At 35.9% G+C, this 22,572-nt stretch overlaps 1 protein-coding gene across 1 annotated transcript in view; it reads right to left on the minus strand.

The window, feature by feature from the left end:
* HIBCH (3-hydroxyisobutyryl-CoA hydrolase) overlaps window positions 1-16,764 on the minus strand; it is a gene marked incomplete in the record, with an annotated part of 371,527 nt that extends 354,763 nt beyond the window's left edge. Inside the window, 3 exon segments of the mRNA XM_053698615.1 lie at window positions 6,395-6,535; window positions 13,824-13,866; window positions 16,622-16,764. Coding sequence (XP_053554590.1) covers window positions 6,395-6,535; window positions 13,824-13,866; window positions 16,622-16,653 — 216 coding nt within the window.
* Between the last annotated feature and the right edge of the window lie 5,808 nt (window positions 16,765-22,572).

Here is a 22,572-nt window from a genome sequence, read left to right on the forward strand (position 1 = left end):
GACCGATAACAGAGAACCTATGAAATAGACCCCTGTTAGGGAAATCATTGTATTCAATAAGTGATACTACCTTCACGCCCCTCTGACATTCGCTGTACTCTGAGAGGAATCGGGCTTCAACAATGCTGAGAAGCGCATATCAACGTAGAAATCTTAGCACAAACTTACTTCACCACCTCCATAGGAGGCAAAGTTTGTAAAATTGAATTGTGGGAGTGGTGAGGGGTGTATTTATAGGCATTTTGAGGTTTGGGAAACTTTGCCCCTCCTGGTAGGATTGTATATCCCATACGTCATTAGCTCATGGACTCTTGCCACTTACATGAAAGAAAGTATATGTGTACCTTTTTTGTTTTTAATCCATCTGTGAAAAAGTTAAATTAGTGCATATAATAATGCTTCTTTTACAATGTTATGCCGGCCCACATGGATGAACTCTTTTTTTTTTTTTAAATGACAATTCCAGTGAACATCCAATCAACATGTGTGTCAGTTGACAATCTTGAAGTCCAGCCCCTTTAAAGACCTTAGAAAGTCTATGTTGAGAATGGGTGGGACTGCTCTATACATTACAGCCCGGCCAAAAGAGGAAATTAAGGGGGGCAGAGGAACAGACAATACCAATTAGGATAATAAACCTTTAATTATAAAATATATATACACTATAAAAAAATAATTATGAGGTTTTACTTGCAAACAAATGTATTTTTTATTGCAAAATTCTTATAGTCTGAAATTTACCATCACTTTAAGTCAATATTTTTCTTCATCGCTGTTTTTTGTTGTTTTTTATTAATAAAGTGTGAGGTCTGATTTTAGTTATATCTCCCTCTTCCATACAACTAGACTAACATACTTGATCATAAATGCCTGGCTATGGTTGGCCCTTAGACTCTATAAATCTTTCTGACTATGCTAGTACAAGTGCCAAAAGAATGAATATTCTTATAATATATCTCCTCTTGATATTACTATGTTCTTTTAGTTCAATACCAATTTTGTTTTGTTTTTATATATTTGAACACTTGACAAGTTAGTGTTCTTTAAGTTGTCTATAGTCATCTTTATATTGTGTGACCCAAAAGAGGGCTTTATCACTAAAGGGTCCAAGAGTGGCCGATTTGAACAGCTAAAGAGTCCTTTATGTCATATGACATAACGTGTTCTATATTCAGAGGCGTAACCAGAAACCACAGGGCCCAGGTGCAAGAATCTAAGAAGGCCCGCCCCCACCCCCCAAAAAATGTGAATTTGACACATATCTTTTTTTCCCAACATTTAACACAGAAATGTTGTTGTGAATTTAGTACACCACTTGTAATCTAGTCCATAGACAGGCATATAGCTGGACATACAGACACATACAGCTGGACATAAAGACAGACATAGACACATACAGCTGGACATACAGACATATACAGCTGGACATAAAGACAGACATACATACACATACAACTGAACATAAAGACAGACATACAGACACACACAGCTGGACATAAAGACAGACATACAGACACACACAGCTGGACATAAAGACAGACATACAGACACACACAGCTGGACATAAAGACAGACATACAGACACACACAGCTGGACATAAAGACAGACATACAGACACACACAGCTGGACATAAAGACAGACATACAGACACACACACAGCTGGACATAAAGACAGACATACAGACACACACAGCTGGACATAAAGACAGACATACAGACACACACAGCTGGACATAAAGACAGACATACAGACACACACAGCTGGACATAAAGACAGACATACAGACACACACAGCTGGACATAGAGACACATACAACTGGACATACAGACACATACAGTTGGACAAGCACTCCTAAGAAGAAAGAAGCCAAACTGTCTCATCACTTTGGTTAACAAAATAGACTACAAACTTTTCAGCACTGTACATTGAGCCATAATGTCACTGGGTTGGATGTGGGTGAATGAATATTACCAAATTTGGAGTTGAAATAAATCTTTAACCCCTTAAGGACCAGCGACGTACCCTGTATGTCGCTGGCCTTTTTTTGGGACTTGATTGTTTTATACCGTGGTCTTGCCACCAGCGTTGAGACTGCTCTATTCCACAAAGCCTTCTGGAGGGAGGGCATTAATAGCGTGTTCTTGCTAGACTTGTGCTATTATGTCCGGAAAAAACCCTTAACGACCAGTGACATACAGGGTATATTGTGGTCATTAAGGGGTTAATTCAATTCTGCTTATACTGTGTATGGCAATATAAAGACATAATATTCATTTAATAGCTTATTCCCCTATTCATATATCAACTGTCATTTTTCTTATCAAAATGTAACCCACTCTACAGAAACCTACCAAGCACAACCTTTGCTTTAACTAAAAACGGCTACATTATTCTACTTGAACTGGAAACATATACCCTGAATAGTAGGATGGCTTGGTAAAGTTGTAAGCCAATTACTTCTATAGAACAATGTCAACAGGACAATAATAACAAGAAATACACACACATACATGCAATTGCTCACTTGCTTGCAAAAAATCTCAGCAAAATTAGCATCTACTGTATTCATAAAATATATCTGTCTATTCCCCACAGTTTTCTCACCATTGCACATCAGTTTAGTTAGGATAACTTATAATACATATATTTTACAAAGGCAAAGACATACAACAGTTTTCAGAAATAGCAATACCTCTCAATGAAACTATAACAAACAGACATGCTTAACGAGTATATCAAATTTACAGTGGAATAAATATGTTTACTTGCAAGAAGTGTTAATCATAAAGACATACAACTAACCACACACACAAACATTGGAAATATATATTTATACACCATAAACAAGAACATGTTTTTAAAGGCATTGTGTAAAATCACAGAATATTTAATACACACTCATCAAGGCATCTGAGCAGTGATGTGTGTCATTTACTGCATAAAACACACATAGTAGAATACATAAATATGTCACCATTAGAGAGGACTTACTGAAGATAAGTTAGCACTTATGATCACTACACTAGACATCATTCCATATAGCTTTCTTCTCCTGGAATAACTAACCCTGACATGTTATCTCATGTTGCATCACCCTCCATGACTATACCCGATATATACCATATGCAACCCTCTCCATTTCTCACCATGAAACATTATCTTATATCCCACCCCTGTCAAGTGCTGACACTGATGCATCATCTCATGTCACATCTTTTTCCCTGACCCATTATCCTATGTCCATGTTCTGCTGACTACAAATAAGACCAACCAGACCACCCCTTTTCAAGAGCCAGTCGATGCTGCAGTAAACTTCCTACACCCAACATATACTTATACCCAACTTCTGGCTTCCTGTGTCTATCTATACATAACGCATATATTCTGGTGCGCACGTTACCTATATCGGTGCACAATAAAAGTATGTATTTATTTAGTAGCCCCCCCCCCCAAAGCCGAGAAGACTCGTGTTCTGAATCAGACTAATGAACAGTTAAAGTATACTGCTGGTATCCACCTCACCATGAAATAAAAACCCATAAGAAAACAGCCCTCGCACAACCTGTACGCACATTGACCGGCACTTGACAGCACCCAGCTCCACCCTCAATGCTTTCTGACAGCGGTAACTCTGCCACTCTGGCGCTCATCCTCTATGAAGAGCCTACCGTGCTACTGCTTGCCTGAGCTGCTGCCTGACTCCCTCAGCCGCTGGCTGCTTCTTCCCTCTCTCATATTCTTCCCGCGTGGCTGCGTGCATAGGATGCTGGGACTGGGAGGGACTCACTCTGGGAGGAAGTGATGAGTTTAGTGTCAGCCACCAGGGGGGAGCTCGCACGCAGTGTCACATGAGGCCCCTGTTCCTCCCATCCCCAGCCGGTGTTCTATCAGATTCTGCTCCTTTGTCAGAATCTGCTCCCTCTGAGTGTGCATGCTCTGTATGACATAATTGCACTACACATATGTTAATTAGGAATGTGTGGAATGCGATTATGTCAATCAGCAACATGCGCACTCAGGGGGAGCAGATTCTGACAAGGAAGTTATGTTGGATCTTGCTGCCTCTACGAAATGCGCGCATGCGCTGTTGAAATGTAATACTGTCAAACAAATTAAAAGTGCATAATATATATATATATATATATATATACATACACACACACACATATATACATACAGGACACAGTTCAATCACTTGTCATGGTGATGAATAATACGACAATGAAAGCACATCATCACATTTTTCATTACTGTGAGAAGTGATTGAACTTTGCCCTGTATATATGTGTGTGTATGTATATATATATATATATATATATATATATATATACACACAGACACATATATACAGGGCAAAGTTCAATCCCCAGAGTGGCAGACCTCTAGGATGTTGCGACCCTGTCCATATTTAATTACTATTGTTGTTTTCTATATGCCACCTATATACAAAAATGATGTTCCTACTCTCTTAAGCATAATTGTTGTTGACATATAATATTGTTTTTGTCTTATTATACATCTGTTAGTATTACTTATTCAACATGATACTTCTCATGATTTACTGGTTTAATAATTATTCTGTCTTACTGAGGTGACAACTATGATGTTCTGCCTATTATTGCTACTGACAAAACGTGTAATATTGCCTTCTCGTATTGTGTTATTTGATAACCTCAATAAAAAAATACTTAATATGCTCTCATTATTATTTCACAAGCCTAACCTTTCCACATATCTGTCCTTGTGTGCCTCAATAGAGGGAATCAGATTCGAATCTACAACACAATCATAGTTTTGCTAACACAATGACCGTGACTAGCTACTGGAAGAAGTCAGAACTCACTTCTTCAAATAAGGCAAGTGGCTGTTGATAACTGAAGCAAACATGATGTTAATGCAGTCAAAGCAAGCGTGCACTCAACTAATATGTTGATTTTTTGCTAAACTGCTGAAAATTCTTGTAATTTCTTTTAAGCACATAGGAGTTCCACTGTTAAGCATACCAGCATCACAGCCTGCCTTCAAAACCATACAGAACAAATTCAAATAACTCCCTCTATAAGACAATCCATTCTAACATGTGCAAAAATGAAAAACAGAAAATAGTTAAAGAGAAATTTAAAAGAAATACTTTTCAGGAGCAATAGAGTATTTATGAATTCTGTATATTGGGTCGAAGTGCAGGTAAAAAAAATCCTGGATGCCCTGGATCACCCACAGCCAGTCACACAAGACACCTTATTATATATTATTATATCATTTGAGACTTCTTTACAATAACAAAACAGAGATGTAAATATTTTACAATTATAAACAATCAGAAATTCTTTTGAACAATTGTTTCCTTCGAAAAAAAGTCTGATTAGATAAAATGTAAAATAAGATCAGAGCTCTCCACAAACAAATGTTTTCAGCTAGGTGGCATTATGACGTAGCTGGGTAAAGCTGAATGGCAATAGTTTGTGCCATCAAACATTGAACATGATTAATATTATATAATTTTAGCTTAATATCGGCTTCAATTTTAGCCAAGTGGTCAGTAAATTCAGCCGAATGGTGTGCCCATTAAGAGCCAGATTAAGAGTGTAGCTCAAAATTGCGCTTCCGTGAGAGCGATATTTGCACTCCACCCAGTAATACCAGTGTACAAAAATGTGCGCTGGTATTACAAGTTAAGTGCGATGCAAACGTGACCCCGTGTTCGCATTGACTGGAAGCTTAGAGCAGAGAACCTAGAGTCGCAAAGGGGGTAAGTCGATCAGCGATGGGCAGATTTTTTATATATATGTAATATGATAGTCAAATAGATCTCGGTAAGCATCCAACAGAGAGAGAATAATAGGATAGGCAAGTGGATCTCTATAGGCATTCCAGAGGTTGGTATAACACACATTTTGTTGCTTCAGTGTTGCCATCGATTAGAGAGAATAGCTAGCTCTCTCTTGAAGCCAGCAGTAAAAATCATAGCAATATGCCATAGAACCAATGTTGAGAGCTTTACAACTTTAACCAGTGCATGACCTTTCAATGTTCTCTGTAAAGTAAAAATTGTCATATTCACAACCAGGGATACATTTACTATTCAGACACCTCTAGCAGCAGGTCAATTAGAGGAGATTTAATATTTCAACCCCATTTGTGCAAGGGAATATCATAACAAATATGTGCTTATACTATTGCCGGTCCACAAATACATCAGATTAAGAACCACTTCTCTTTTCCCTCAGCAGAATTTCATTCTGTCTTATAAATGAAAGCCTTAAGGGAGTGCATTGAAATAATATTTCCCTTGAGTAGCCAGAAATGAAATCCTATAAAATAATGTTCCACTAAACAATAACTAATCAGAAATCAAGGCCTGTTAAGGCTTCTCTATATGGAAGACCTTACCTTCAACTGAGGATAAATCTGCTTAATCATGCCAAGGTTTAGTGCATTTAAAGCCTTTGGTCTGTTCAAAGTGATAACTCCTGCACAGCCAGTCTTTGTCAGGAGTACTTCTGTTTCTGGACCTGTATGCTTTGACATACTCTGGAAGAAACAAAATGTTATCAGGTTTCATTTGAAAGGTTACTGCTTAACTAGAAAACAAAATAAATTAGGAAGCAATAGGTCTTATATAGATGACAGGGATGGAAGACTGTCCTTGCTATAAAGTCATTAACATTGGGAAACGGTGGGAAAAAAGGGAAATTAAAAGGCACAAGGAAGTCCCTAATTTGACATTATAGGCCAGAGTACAAGTGGCGTGATAACAATTGTGATATCAGATTTATTGCGACTATTTGCATGCGTTGGAAGTAGCGTGCGTATTACAAGTTGAAAGTAAACACAATCACTTGAGCACAATTTAATTTAATGCGCGTTGGTTTAGCGCAACCTCAGAACTTTGGTTTACTGTTACACTTGAATAAAAAGTTGCACAAAACACCTCAAAATGACATGTAAAGGTACAGTTACACTCATAATAACACCATCTAATAACAATTATTCCAAAAATAAATTGCACAAAAAAGTTATAAGGATCAAAGATATCTCAGGTGTTAGAAAAAAAAGGCAGGCAACGGGCTTTAACAAAGAGCTACATACAATTACATGTCTAATTATGCATATATTTATATATATATATATATATATATATGTTTAAATGTGTGTACATATGTATTTATAAGTGTATATATGTATTTACAGACATATATACACATATAAGCACATACATACATATAAGTGCATTAAAACGCTCTGCAGTCAAGTACAGGAAAAGATGAAAAAGCATATTTATGCAATATTAATTTTTAATAAATGTTTTAACTATGTATTTACTGTAAATATTTCACATTACAATGTTCTGCACATAGGGGAGTATGTTCTATATATATATAATATATATATTTATTTATATAAAAATTTTCCCCACATGTATGCACTCTCACCTCCAAAAGGTGTGCTATATGGGTATAGATAAACATAAAAAGTATATAAGCACTTGCTGGACTTTAATCAACCATTATTGGTTGATTAAAGTCCACTGAGTGCTTATATACTTGTACCTATATATGCTTAAGTCAGCGGTGAGCTGGTTGTACGTGCTCGTGCACGATTTCCCCATAGACATCAATGGGGAGAGCTGGCTGAGAAAAAGTTTAACACCTGCAAAAAAGCAGCGTAAAGCTCAGTAACGCAGCCCCATTGATTTCTATCACCGCATCTTAGATAGAAAATGCCGCCTGGATGAAGACTTCTACCCGTCTGGAGGACCACTTCTCCCGGCTTGGATGAAGACTTCTCCCGGCTTCGTTTAGGACTTCTTGCCGCTTCATTGAGGACTTCTCCCGGCTTCGCTGAGGATGTATGTCGGCTCTTCAAAACTGTAAGTGGATCTTCAGGGGTTAGTGTTAGGTTTTTTTAAGGGTTTATAGGGTGGGTTTTATTTTTAGCTTAGGGATTGGGCCGCAATAGAGCTAAATGCCCTTTTAATGCCCATACAAATGCCCTTTTTAGGGCAATGGGGAGCTTAGGTTTTTTTAGTTAGGGTTTTATTTGGGGGGTTGGTTGTGTGGGTGGTGGGTTTTACTGTTGGGGGGGTTGTTTGTATTTTTTTTCAGGTAAAAGAGCTGATTTCTTTGGGGCAATGCCCCGCAAAAGGCCCTTTTAAGGGCTATTGGTAGTTTAGTTTAGGCTAGGGTTTTTTTTTATTTGGGGGGGGTGTTATTTTGCAACGACAAAGAAGACAGTCACCAAGTCGAGGGCAGATTACATTTTTTTTTTTATTTAATAGTGCAGAACTTGTACAAAAACAAAAATGGAACCCATGCAGGTGCAAAAGAATAGGCCTCTTACGCATTTCGTGTGTGCAAACACACTTCGTCAGAGAGATAAGTGTATGTGTTAACAGATGAAGAATATATAGGGATGATGATTGGTTCTAGTTAACCCTTCTATGACTTATTAGTAAGTAACTAATAGATTGCTAGATATATTCTAACAACTTTAATAATGTGAATGTATAGGCTATATAAACAGAAGATGTGAGTAAACCAAAAACTAAAAGTGCGCAATTAAGACAAAAAATGTATATTGTGCATGTACACATAAAAAAAGTTTATATGTGAATATGGAACACTGTTGGAATAACATTTAAATCACATTATAAACTATACATTATTTTATATTTTAGTATACATGCACAATAATTGCCTTATAAATAACATATTATTATAATATAACTTAGCTAAAACTAAACAAAACATCATTATTTCTATAAGAAATAATATAATAAAATAAATCTCAAAATAACATAATTTTAAGTTAATTATGTTGAATAAACATAGGCATCAATTATTATCATATTAAGAAAACTAAAAAATACATTAAATTCAATAATATGAATAAAAAACATAAATAAGGAAATAAGAAATGTGTTGAAATTCTAAATTTCCTAGCCTATGAATTTAATAAATATTTTGATGCTGAATAACAAAATTATATTAATGATTATAATGTAATAAAATATATATGAAAATCAATGATAAAAACTAAAAATGTTTTGCATAATGGATAACACTCTAAAGGTAAGTTAAGTTCTTTTCTGTGAATTGCATATACATGCACGTCTGGAACTAGAAATATATATATTGATGTTCTCATATGCAAAATACAAAAAGGAATGCAATAATGTAAAAAGTTGTGTCTTAATAACAAAAAACTGTATTCCACGAATGAATTGAACAAAGTTGATTTTTTTACTTATTTTTGTTATTTAATATTCATATATATAAGACCTTACTTAAATTGTAATGAACTATTGCATCTAATGCTAACTCACCATTTTACTTCTGAGTAACTATTCACGAATAATAGCTTTCTATTTTGGCTAATATTGTTTGAAATTAGTTATGTAAAACTAACAAAAACATGTAACAGCTTTGCTTTGGGTTAAGAATTTAGTTTACAACATGTGTTTAAATAATTAATGAATATGATGAAATGTAGAACTAAATATGTCTTGCAATGTATAACTAGTAAGTATAATATATAAATATAACAATTATTCTGTATATAAATCTACATCCCATAAAGAATTTAAACCCTTGGGTTTGCGTGTGTCTAATGTAAGTATCCAAAATGCTTCTTTTCTATTTAGGCCCTTCAATCTATCTCCTCCCTTAAGATTTTTGGGAACTTGGTCAATTATCTTTACTGAAAAATGTGTCAATTGATTGTCATGTGTTAAGAAATGTTTCGCAACAGGAGTTTTAGGTGGATCTTGATCTAAAGATAATAGATGTTCTCTAATTTGATCTTTTGCCATACGTGTAGACCTACCTACGTATTGGATCCAACAAAATTTGCATGCAATAAGATATACTACAAAAGTAGAGTTGCAATTTAATCAGTAATTTATATTGAAAGTTTTTTGATTGACAGTTGACGTAAAAGTCTGACTGACTTCAATGTGTGTGCAATTTTTACAGGGTTTAATACCACATCTGAAGCAGCCATTGTTTGGGGTTAACCAATTTCTTGTAGGTTTGGCCGGTTTAGAAAAATCTCTAGTAAGTCTGTTTTGCAAAGTTGTGCTTTTTTTGCCACGTATTTTAATTTATTCTTAAGAATATTATGTAACTTTTATCACCCCACAATATGCCTAAATTAGATTTTATAATCCTACAGATACTGTTGTATTCATTGCTATAGGCTGTGGAAAAAAACACTTTATCTGTATGGGTTTGTTTTTGAGTGGAATCTTTTATATGTAAGAATTTTTCTTGATTTACTTCATTTTTTATCTTGTTTAAGTGAATCTTATTGTGTCCCCTGTCTATTAGTCGTTTCTCTAGTTCATTGGCATGTTTATAGTAGAATTCTTGATTGCTACAATTTCTTTTAGTCCTGATTATTTTGATAGGGCTATAATATTAGGTGTAATTAGTTTAAATATCTTGTAATTTTTTTTCTATTTTGTGTAATTTAGTGGGGTTTTTTTTGTAATTTTGGTAATTTATTTAATTGTAGTGTAAGGTTAGGTGTAAGTGTAACTTAGGTTAAATTTTATTTTACAGGTAAATTTGTATTTATTTTAGCTAGGTAGTTAGTAAATAGTTAATAACTGTTTAATAACTATTCTACCTAGTTAAAATAAATACAAACTTGCCTGTAAAATAAAAATATACCCTAAGCTAGCTACACTGTAACTATTAGTTATATTGTAGCTAGCTTAGGGTTTATTTTAAAGGTAAGTATTTCGTTTTAAATAGGAATTATCTAGTTATTAATTGTAGGTTTTATTTAGATTTATTTTAATTATATTTAAGTTAGGGGGTGTTAGGGTTAGACTTAGGTTTAGGGGTTAATAAATATAGTATAGTGGTGGCGACGTTGGGGGCGGCAGATTAGGGGTTAATAAATGTAGGTAGGTGGTGGCGATGTTAGGGACAGCAGATTATGGGTTAATAATATTTAACTAGTGTTTACGATGCGGGAGTGCGGCGGTTTAGGGGTTATTATGTTTATTATAGTGGCGGCGATGTCCGGAGTGGCAGATTAGGGGTTAATAATTTTACTTTAGTGTTTGCGATGCGGGAGGGCCTCGGTTTAGGGGTTAATAGGTAGTTTATGGGTGTTAGTGTACTTTTTAACACTTTAGTTATGAGTTTTATGCTACAGCTTTGTAGTGTAAAACTCATAACTACTGACTTTAGAATGCATTACGAATCTTGCGGGATAGGCTGTACCGCTCACTTTTTGGCATAAAAAAAAAAGCTTGTAATACCGGCGCTATGGAAGTCCCATTAAAAATAGACTATACGCAAATTGCGTAAGTTGATTTGCGGTAAGGCCAAAAAAGTGTGCGGGACAGCTGTACCTACAAGACTCATAATAGCAGCGGTAGTAAAAAAGCAGCGTTATGAGGCTTAACGCTGCTTTTTTACTCATAACACAAGACTCGTAATCTAGCCGATAGTATTCTTTAATTGTCCTATGTATTACATAGGAAAAACCTATAGGGAGCTAAAAGAACGCATTAAAGAACTTAAGGGAGATATTAAAAATGAAATTGAAACCAGCAGTGTGGTAACGTCATTTTAAAATCTTTCATGAGAGTACTAAAAATAAACTAAAATTCATGGGTCAGGAGAAATTAGATTTAAAGAGGAGAGGAGGTGACTTTGATAAGCTATTATTGCAAAAGGAATGCAGATGGATTTTTTTTAACTTAAGAGCACTAAATCCTAGTGGCCTGAATGAAGAAATTAACTATGCACCCTTCCTATAAAAATGTATAAAAACCGAAAAAGTCGTTTCTTCTACATATACTAGCTAAATGGTAACAAATATAATAATAGATTAGTCAGTATGTTACTTACAGGAAACTAATTTTACTGGGTCTAAGTTATAAAGTGTTACACAATAATGGATAAAATCCCTCCCTGAACCCGTTGAAGTATTTTATTTACAAAGTATCAACACTAATGGAATATAAAAATGTTTATTTTCAATATAATTGACAAGTCTGTTTGAGTATATTGATGTAAGCCCCCTTTTTGGAGAATTAAATAGCTCTTTCAGTCATTAATGTATATATAAACATTGTACCTTTATTTACACTGAAGCCTGCCATTGCTGTCAATTTACGAATATCATTGGTAATAGCATTGAATTATTATTGTCTAAATTTGAATAGCAGGGTAAAAATACACAATGTCATTAATATTGAAAATTTGTATTTTGATTAAGACGAATGACTTAGTACCGCTGCAACAATGTATCTAAATAAAGTTATTTCACCCATATGCGTCATAGGGAATGATGTGAATAAATAGGCTTGACCAATTACTATGGACTATACAGGCCAGATGAAGCCTGAGTAAAAGTTTGCAGTGCGGGTGAAACGCGGGTAGCGGAGTTCTACTAAAGAGAGAGAAAGAGAGCGAGAGAGAAAAAAAATAGACTGCTGTTAAAGCAGTCCAATCAGTGTAAATATGGCAAAGGGATTTCATATATTCCAGTAAAATGGAAACAGTACAAACAGGTATATAATGCTGGCACTGACATTAAGCCCCTTTCCAAAATAATTGTGAAAATACACACTCTGTAAAGACATTATTGTGCTGCAAAACATTTAGTTTTATGTATACTTAATATTCCTTGCTTTTTATGAAAGAAAACACATTATGACAAATAGCTGGGCTTGATCAATAGTTGTTATATCACATTCAACCTATATGGTAGAAAATGACTGTAGCTTTAGTGCGCATGGATAATAAGTCAAAGGGAAATAATATGCATAAGATAGCAGGGCCAGATACAGGCCAGAATTTCATGTGTATTTGAAAATTGTGCCAGTTCATTAAAGTGATAGTAAACTTTATGTTTAAAAATCAGGTCCGGAATCTAAGCAATATGACATAAATATGCGCTGTAGCTTACTTTTTAATCTAGCCGTATCATTCTAATCACCTGTGCTTCAGCCGCCCTACTTCAAAACTTATATTTTTTTAAAGATATAGGGGTCAATTTATCAAGCTCCGTATGGAGTTTGATGCCCCGTGTAAGCTCGCCGGAATCAGAAGTTATGAAGCAGCAGTTTAAAGACCACTGCTCCATAACCTGTCCACCTGCTCTGAGGCGGCGGACAGAAATCAACCCCATTGAATACGATCAGGTTGATTGACACCCCCTGCTAGCGGCCGACTGGCCGCAAATCTGCAGGGGGCGGCATTGCACCAGCAGTTCACCAGAACTGCTGGTGCAATGATAAATGCCGATAGTGTATGCTGGCGGCATTTATCGATGTGCAGCGGACATGATCCGCAATATCAGATCATGTCCGCTCGCACATTAATAAATTGACCCCAATGGCTTGAACTGTGTCCATTTTGAACTGTTAGCTTACCAAAAAATTATTTTTGAAGTGGGTGACCGGAGCTTGGGGTATAAGAATGGCACGAATAGATTAAAAAGTAAGTTACAGTGCATTTTAGAAGTAATCAATTAAAGTCCCTGTAAAAAATTGCTTTGCTTCCGGACCTGAATTTAAAACATGTTAAGTTTACCATCACTTTAAAATACCATCAGAAGCATAGTTTGCAATATACTGTCACTTGCTAAATTGCTTCTGATAAAAGCGATGAGTGTTAGAGCGACACACTGTTGCTACAGCAGTAGACTACAGGCATGCAAATTTGTCTGTCACACATTCTCAGTGTGACAACACAGAATATTAAATGTTATGTTATTACTTTAGCAGAACTTATGCATTAAAAATGTCATTAAAAACAGTAATCTAACTATAACTATGTAAATACCCTGTACTTACCAGATGTTGGATAATTACTTGCAATCTATTTAAGTACTTCAGCCTGAAACAGAAGGTGAGAGTTGTCAGCAAATATGTATTATTTTCATCTTCCTTTCTAATGATAGCTACTAATAACACAAATAAAAATTGAAAAACAATTAATGTCATTACTTGGTCTTAAATGAAAGAGAGAGAGAGAGAGAGAGAGAGAGAGAGAGAGAGAGAGTATTCAAACACCACACCTTCTCAGAGAGTCAGCAGTGGTTTGTAAGATACAAATGATGTATTTAGAAGTAATACACACCACCACCTCTCTGAGCAGGCATGGGGGCCAATTTATCAATGCCTGTCCAACATGATACGCTGTAGTGTATCATGTCCGACAGACATCGCTGAATGCAGACAGCATATGCTTTTGGCATTTAACATTGCACAAGCAGTTCACCAGAACTGCTGCAGCAATGCCGCCCCCTGCAGATTCAGGACCAATCAGCCGCAAGCAGGGGGTGTCAATCAGCCCGATCGTATAGGATCGGGCGGATTGCAGACCGCAGCCTCAGAGGCAGCGGACCAGTTGTGGAGCAGCGGTCTTAAGACCACTGCTTCATAACTGTTGTTTCTGGCGAACCTTAAGGCTTGCGCGAAAACAGGGGCATCAAGCTCCATTCGGAGCTAGATAATTCGGCCCCATGGTATTTGAATATTGGTGCACGGGCCCTCACTTTACTGTCATTTACAATAACTACTCTGCTGTAACACTAATATCAGTATTTCTCCTTAAGGGGCCGTTAAAGTGGGGGGGAAATACCTGCTCTCATTCATTAGAGCATATAATTTTAGCACTATTGACCCTGCAACTATATATTTAACCCCCTCAGAGAGGTTAAACACATGGCTAAAGCACCACCCAAAAGCTGCACAGAACTGCTGGCCTCAAGATCAAACTACCAGATATTTGCTCTCTGGCAGTTTATACCTTCAGTTAATACAAGGGCTCCGTTCCAAAAGGAATGTTTGTAAAACAAATCCATATAAAATGAACCTGTAAAGGGGTAGAGGACCATGCCTGTGAGTTACTACTTGAGGCCTACCAGCAGGGTATGCAAGGTAGTCTATAGGACAGATAATCCAAGATACTAAAGGTCATGTGTGAGAAATATATGAAAACAAATGAAGGGAGTGAAGAAGAAATATCACAGAGATCTTATATGCATGTCTGGACAAATGTGTTAAAAGGAATGCATAAAACTCAAAGCTTGAGGCAAGTCTCTCAGAGTGAGGCAAGGAATTTCACAGAACTACAACTGAAAACATGAGAAAGTCATGAGAGAAAAGGAGGAAAGAAAAAATAAATGGGGTGGGTGGGAGAGTATTTGTAATTATGAAGACTTTGTATGTTAGGGTTATAATGATTTTTGGCACTAAAGGGGTTCAACAGGGAAAGAACAAAGATACAGCACAAGATGAGTTTGATAGAGGCATTTATCATAGACTGAAGGGAGTATGTGTCAAATGTTGGTGATCTAATTACGATGATAGTTCAGGATTTAACCAAGGACTGAACATCAGGGGAAATGAAGATAGTTGAGGCATAAGCCTATTATCCATTGAGGTGGTATAGTTTGGAAACTGTCGTAACATAAAAATTCCCCATAGACTTTAATAGAGATAAATGTTTTTACCACCTGTTTCCAGACTTTACAACCTCAATGGAAACTCAGCCATAGTCTGGAGTCAACTCAAGAAATATTAAGGATTAGTGTAACTAATGCATATTTATAAAGTGATGACATGATTCTGTTTTGTGGAAAACACTGAAGATGTGAAAGTGTTGTTGAAACGGATGGAAGCAGTTGTAAGAGAATTTCAAGGGGGTAACCAATAACATGTAATAACATTCTGAAGTATAGCTATATTTTGCTAACAAAATAAGAATACAAATTGATGATGTATAAACATTTCCTTGTTTTCAAATAAGAAAAAAGGAAAATGTAGAAGACTTACTAGTACTAACAGCTAACTGTATGTGTACTGACCTCAGCTGTAAAAAGTGACTTATGCATAAATAAACGTATTTCAGTGGTACAATTTGCAGTGATAAAGATTTGTTTTTTTCTAACTTGCTTTGATGGATAAATATGTTAGGTAGATATAAATTTTATTTACTCTGGACAGTTTCTCTAACACTATTACTCACCATAACTTAACAACAGGACTATTGCATGATGAAAATAGTGCAATTATTCATTAGAACTCTAGAGGTCACTGGTGAAGTAAAACTCACAACAAGCATGCATAAACTACACTTGTAACTATTTCTATCAGGATATTCAGTAAAAGTATGATTTATTACACTATTATAATATTATAAATCAGATAGGTTATCTGTATAGATATAGTAAGCAAGTACAGTAGTGTACAAAACCAAACACAAGAATTCAAAAGGATCTATGAACATTTTCTTAATCTATGAAATGATCATTTTTGATGTGGAGAAAAATAGCAAAAATTGCATATTTGTTGCTGCTATACAAATTTTGATAATTGTATTGTATCAGTATTCTGTGTAACTATGTTTGTCATTACAGGCAACTGTGGCATATACAGTCATTATTATGAATTTATATATTTTACAGCAACAAAATTAAATACCTTTTCACATTTATAATTCTTCCAACGTCCATTCACTTTAAAAATATACAAAACGCATTTAAGGTGTCTACTAACTAAACCTTTAGAGCACATCACATATTTAAATAAAAAATGTAATAGCATAAATGTATTAGTTATAGTTTGTGAAATATAATCTTCCCTACCTGAGCTGGGGTCTCAATATTACTGTGCTCATTGTAGTACAGGCTCCTTTTCGCTCTCTGTCTAGATTCCAGCAAATACCTCCTGCACAGCAGCTGACATTGACACACTTCTACAGGAAAATCGTAGCCGCAGCTTGATGACGTTTTGGCTTCAGTGCCCATTGTTTGCCAGTAACTGCAAACATTTTTTTTAGCAATATTGTTTCAATAAACTTTATCGTCTTTACGATGTCTACACTTTGTTCAAGGAATGTTGTAGTTATATAACAGGCTTTTTATAGACAAGTAAATACATTGTAAAATATTTAAAAAAAAGATAATAATTGCGTACGAATGAGATTCTTGTTATAGAGAGATTTGTTTAATGCACAATTTAATTGACTGGACTTTGATTAATCAGATTCGTTAATTTATACTACAGTTTATCTTAGTGAAATTAAATTTGTACCCTGTATATATTGTATGCAATATAATATACGTAAAAAGTTGTTTATGGATTAACTGTAGTTCATAAAATGTACATTATCTGTGGATGTAATTTATAATTTGATGGGTTACGACAAATCTGTTATTCTTTCTTAAAGAGTGTGTTTTTTTTTATAATAAATCGTGATAATTTATGATCGATCGTATTGTAAAAAAGATTTAAAATCCTTAATATACAAATGCAATGTCGCCATAAGAAACGATGAGAAAGTTGGTTTCTTATCCAAACTGTTTCTTATTCATGGAGACGATAAGGAAGTTGGTTTCTTATTCAAGCTGTTTCTTATTCGTGAAATTCTGTTTCTTATTCATGGAAGTTGTTTCTTATTCAATTTTTTTGTCAGACTGCTTTAAAATAAAAAATAGGTTTTATTTAAATAATAATATGATTCATATAATGTAGTTACACAGAGGTGGAATCCCTTTATACAACAATTGGATATACAAACTGGAAAAAAGGGCATAAGTTGGCACCAATACAAATATTACTATTTTGAATCAGTAACTGATATTTTCGAAGGGTTAATAACCATTGGGCCACTTATTTCACTATGAATATATACAGGTTATATCCCCCTCCATGACATGCAATTGTTTTTAGCCTGGCCCAATGGTGTTTTGGGCACAGAAATTGATGCTAACCCTGGCATAGGTGCTTTAATTCTTATATTAGAATAAGTAACTGATATTTTCAAAGGGTTAATAACCATTGGGCCACTGATTTCACTATGAATATATACAGGGTAGATCCCCCTCCATGACATGCAATTGTTTTTAGCCTGGCCGAATGGCGTTTTGGGCACAGAAATTGATGCCAACCCTGGCATAGGTGCTGTAATTCTCATTTTTGAATAAGTAACTGATATTTTCAAAGGGTTAATAACCATTGGGCCACTGATTTCACTATGAATATATACAGGGTAGATCTCCCTCCATGACATGCAATTGTTTTTAGCCTGGCCCAATGGTGTTTTGGACACAGAAATGGATGCCAACCCTGGCATAGGTGCTTTAATTCTTATATATGAATAAGTAACTGATATTTTCAAAGGGTTAATAACCATTGGGCCACTGATTTAACTATTAATATATACAGGGTAGATCCCACTCCATGACATGAAATTGTTTTTAGCCTGGCCCAATGGTGTTTTGGGCACAGAAATTAATGCCAACCCTGGCATAGGTGCTCTAATTCTCATTTGTGAATAAGTAACTGATATTTTCAAAGGATTAATGACAATTGGGGAACTGATTTCACTATGAAAAATATACAGGGTAGATCCCCCTCCATGACATGCAATTGTTTTTAGCCTGGCCCAAATGTGTTTTGGGCACAAAAATTGATGCCAACACTGGCATTGATGCTGTAATTACCATTTTTGAATAAGTAACATATATTTTTGAAGGGTTAATAACCATTCAGCTACTGGTTTAACTATGAATATATACAGGGTAGATACCCCTCCATGACATGCAGTTGTTTTTAGCCTCGCCCAATGGTGTTTTGGGCACAGAAATTGATGCCAATCCTGGCATAGGTGCTCTAATTCTCATTTTTAAATAAGTATCTGATATTTTCAAAGGGTTAATGACAATTGGGCCACTGATTTCACTATGAATATATACAGGGTAGATCCCCCTCCATGACATGCAATTGTTTTTAGCCTGGCCCAATGGTATTTTGGGCACAGAAATTGATGCCAACACTGGCATAGGGGCTGTAATTACCATTTTTGAATAACTAAAAATTTGAAAAGAACAAGAGAGCCGCCTGTGTGTATCGGTAATAATATAATATGTTCACCATCTATAATCCCTAATCAGGGTACTCACATTTGAGAAGAGCACTCAGACAGGCAATTAGGAACAGACTGGATATTTAACAGCGAACCAGCTCACTGATTAACCTGGATATAGGAACGAGATATCATCAGAGTCTAGAGAGAGAAAACAGACAGGGCGCCTGTGTGTACCAGTAGTATAACCAGGTAGGGTCAGTGTATATATCCCTAGTCAGGGTATTCACATTTATGAAGAGCACTCAGACAGTGCTATCAGAGGCAGACTGGATATTCAACAGTGACCCAGTTCAATGGACCTATCAATAGCAGGAACACAGGAACCCAGATACGCTCGAGTCTCAGTGGGGATGAATTCTAAAAAGTGCTAACTAGATGCTGCAGTATATGCAGCCAAGGGCTCCCTTGGGGAGTGGTAGATAGTATATAGGCGAGTAAGGCAAGTATGGTCCCAATGTTAAAAATAATTATATAAAAATGATTTATTAAAATTCAAAATGTATATAAAAAGAAAAGAAACATAAGGTAGGGAATGCTAGCTACCCTCCTTATAAAATGCAGATACTTTCGAAGGGCTAATAACCATTGGGCCACTGATTTCACTATGAAAATATACAGGGTAGATCCCCCTCCATGACATGCAATTGTTTTTAGCCTGGCCCAATGGTGTTTTGGGCATAGATAATGATACCAACCCTGGCATAGGTGCTCTAATTCTCATTTTTGAATAAGTGACTGATATTTGCAAAGGATTAATGAGCATTGGGCCACTGATTTCACTATAAATATTGAAAATATGTTACTTATTCAAAAATGATCATTACAAAACCAATGCCAGTATTGGCATCAATTGCTGTGCCCTAAACACCATTGGCCCAGCTAAAAACAAATGCATGTCATGGAGGGGGGGTCTACCCTGTATATATTCATAGTAAAATCAGTGGCCCAATGGTTATTAACCCTTTGAAAATATATGTTACTTATTTAAAAATTGTAATTACAGCACCAATGCCAGTGTTGGCATCAATTTCTGTGCCCAAAACACCATTGGACCAGGCTAAAAACAATTGCATGTCATGGAGGGAGATCTACCCTGTATATATTTAGAGTGAAATCAGTGGCCCAATGGTTATTAACCCTTTGAAAATATATGTTACTTATTTAAAAATGGTAATTACAGCACCAATGCCAGTGTTGGCATCAATTTCTGTGCCTAAAACACAATTGGGCCAGGCTAAAAACAATTGCATATCTTGGAGGGGGATCTACCCTGTATATATTCATAGTGAAATCAGTGGCCCAAGTGTTATTAACCCTTTGAAAATATCTGTTACTTATTCAAAAATTGTAATTACAGCACCAATGCCAGTGTTGGCATCAATTTCTGTGCCCAAAACACATTTGGGCCAGGCTAAAAACAATTGCATGTCATGGAGGGAGATCTACCCTGTATATATTTAGAGTGAAATCAGTGGCCCAATGGTTATTAACCCTTCGAAAATATGTTACTTACACAAAAATGAGAAGTACAGCACCTATGCCAGGGTTGGCATCAATTTCTGTGCCCAAAACACCATTGGTCCAGGCTAAAAACAATTGCATGTCATGGAGGGGGATCTACCCTGTATATATTCATAGTGTAATCAGTGGCCCAAAGGTTATTAACCCTTTGAAAATATATGGTGCTTATTCAAAAATGGTAATTACAGCACCAATGCTAGTGATGGCATCAATTTCTGTGCCTAAAACACCATTGGGCCAGGCTAAAAACAATTGCATATCATGGAGGGGGATCTACCCTGTATATATTCATAGTGAAATCAGTGGCCCAATGGTTATTAACCATTTGAAAATATCTGTTATTTATTCAAAAATTGTAATTACAGCACCAATGCCAGTGTTAGCATCAATTTCTGTGCCCAAAACACATTTTGGCCAGGCTAAAAACAATTGCATGTCATGGAGGGAGATCTACCCTGTATATATTTAGAGTGAAATCTGTGGCCCAATGGTTATTAACCCTTCGAAAATATATGTTACTTATTAAAAAATTGTAATTACAGCACCAATGCCAGTATTGGCATCAATTTCCGTGCCCAAAACACCATTGGGCCAGGTAACAAACAATTGCATGTCATGGAGGGGGATCTACCCTGCATATATTCATAGTTAAATCAGTTGTCCAATGGTTATTAACCCTTCGAAAATATCAGTTACTTACACAAAAATGAGAAGTACAGCACCTATGCCAGGGTTGGCATCAATTTCTGTGCCCAAAACACCATTGGTCCAGGCTAAAAACAATTGCATGTCATGGAGGGGGATCTACCCTGTATATATTCATAGTGTAATCAGTGGCCCAAAGGTTATTAACCCTTTGAAAATATCTGGTGCTTATTTAAAAATGGTAATTACAGCACCAATGCCAGTGTTACTTATTCTAATATTAGAATTAGAGCACCTATGCCAGGGTTGGCATAAATTTCTGTGCCCAAAACACCATTGGGCCAGACTAAAAAAAATTGCATATCATGGAGAGGGATGTACCCTGTATATATTCATAGTGAAATCAGTGGCCCAATGGTTATTAACCCTTTGAAAATATCAGTTACTTATTCTAATATTAGAATTAGAGCACCTATGCCAGGGTTGACATCAATTTCTGTGCCCAAAACACCATTGGGCCAGACTAAAAACAATTGCATGTCATGGAGGGGGATATAACCCTGTATATATTCATAGTGAAATCAGTGGCCCAATGGTTATTAACCCTTCTAAAATATCTGTTACTTATTACTTGACCCTTATTTTTACTCCTCTATTTCTTATTCTGATATGTATTTGCTTATGTATTGAACAGCAGACCAATCTGGTTGATGCCAAAAAAAAAATCTAACATGGTCTATAAGAGCTCCCAGTCCAAAAATATGAATTAATATCTCTGGTCTACTGACACTCCACCTGCAGCAGCTTACGAAGTATAGCAGGCTTACTATTTCAGCTGAAGTCCATGAAGATCCTACCTCACCCCTTTCTTATATCACTAAAGAATATCTTAAAACACTTTCCTCCAAAGACGATATCAAAGAAGTTATACAAGAAGTCAAAAATGTATTTGGGGAGCTACACAAGGACTTAAATGCTCTAGACCATAAAATTGTACAAATTGAATCCAAGCAAGAAGGACTCCATGAAGAAGTCCAACAATCTTCCTGACAATTCCAGCATCACTTTGTGATGATTCATACACTAATGGATAGATTTGAAGATTTGGAAAATCGTAGCAGGAGGAATAATCTCAGGATCAGAGGGGCGCAGAGTCAATCACCCCATCATCTTTAATGAGATAGCTACAGTATTTGTTCTGCGCCTCCTGTGTATATATTGTGAGAGAAAGAGCCCATAGAGCACTCCGCCCATGACCCAAACAAAAAGCTGCTCCCAGAGATATCATCCTTAAATTCTTAAACTTTAAGAAAAAAAGAGGAAATTCTTGCAGTGTTGCAGGGCAAAACATACTACAATGCATGCCAGCATTGAATTGCTGGTCTTCTCAGACCTTAGCCCGATAACCTTGCAGTAGCAGAGAGGATTGAAATACTTAACTTCTGTCCATAGAGGAAATAAAATCACAGATGGAGGTTCACAACTAGCATCACTGTCACA

The sequence above is a fragment of the Bombina bombina genome, chromosome 1 (genome assembly GCF_027579735.1).
Source record: "Bombina bombina isolate aBomBom1 chromosome 1, aBomBom1.pri, whole genome shotgun sequence".
In the NCBI taxonomy this organism is placed as follows: Eukaryota; Metazoa; Chordata; class Amphibia; order Anura; family Bombinatoridae; genus Bombina; species Bombina bombina.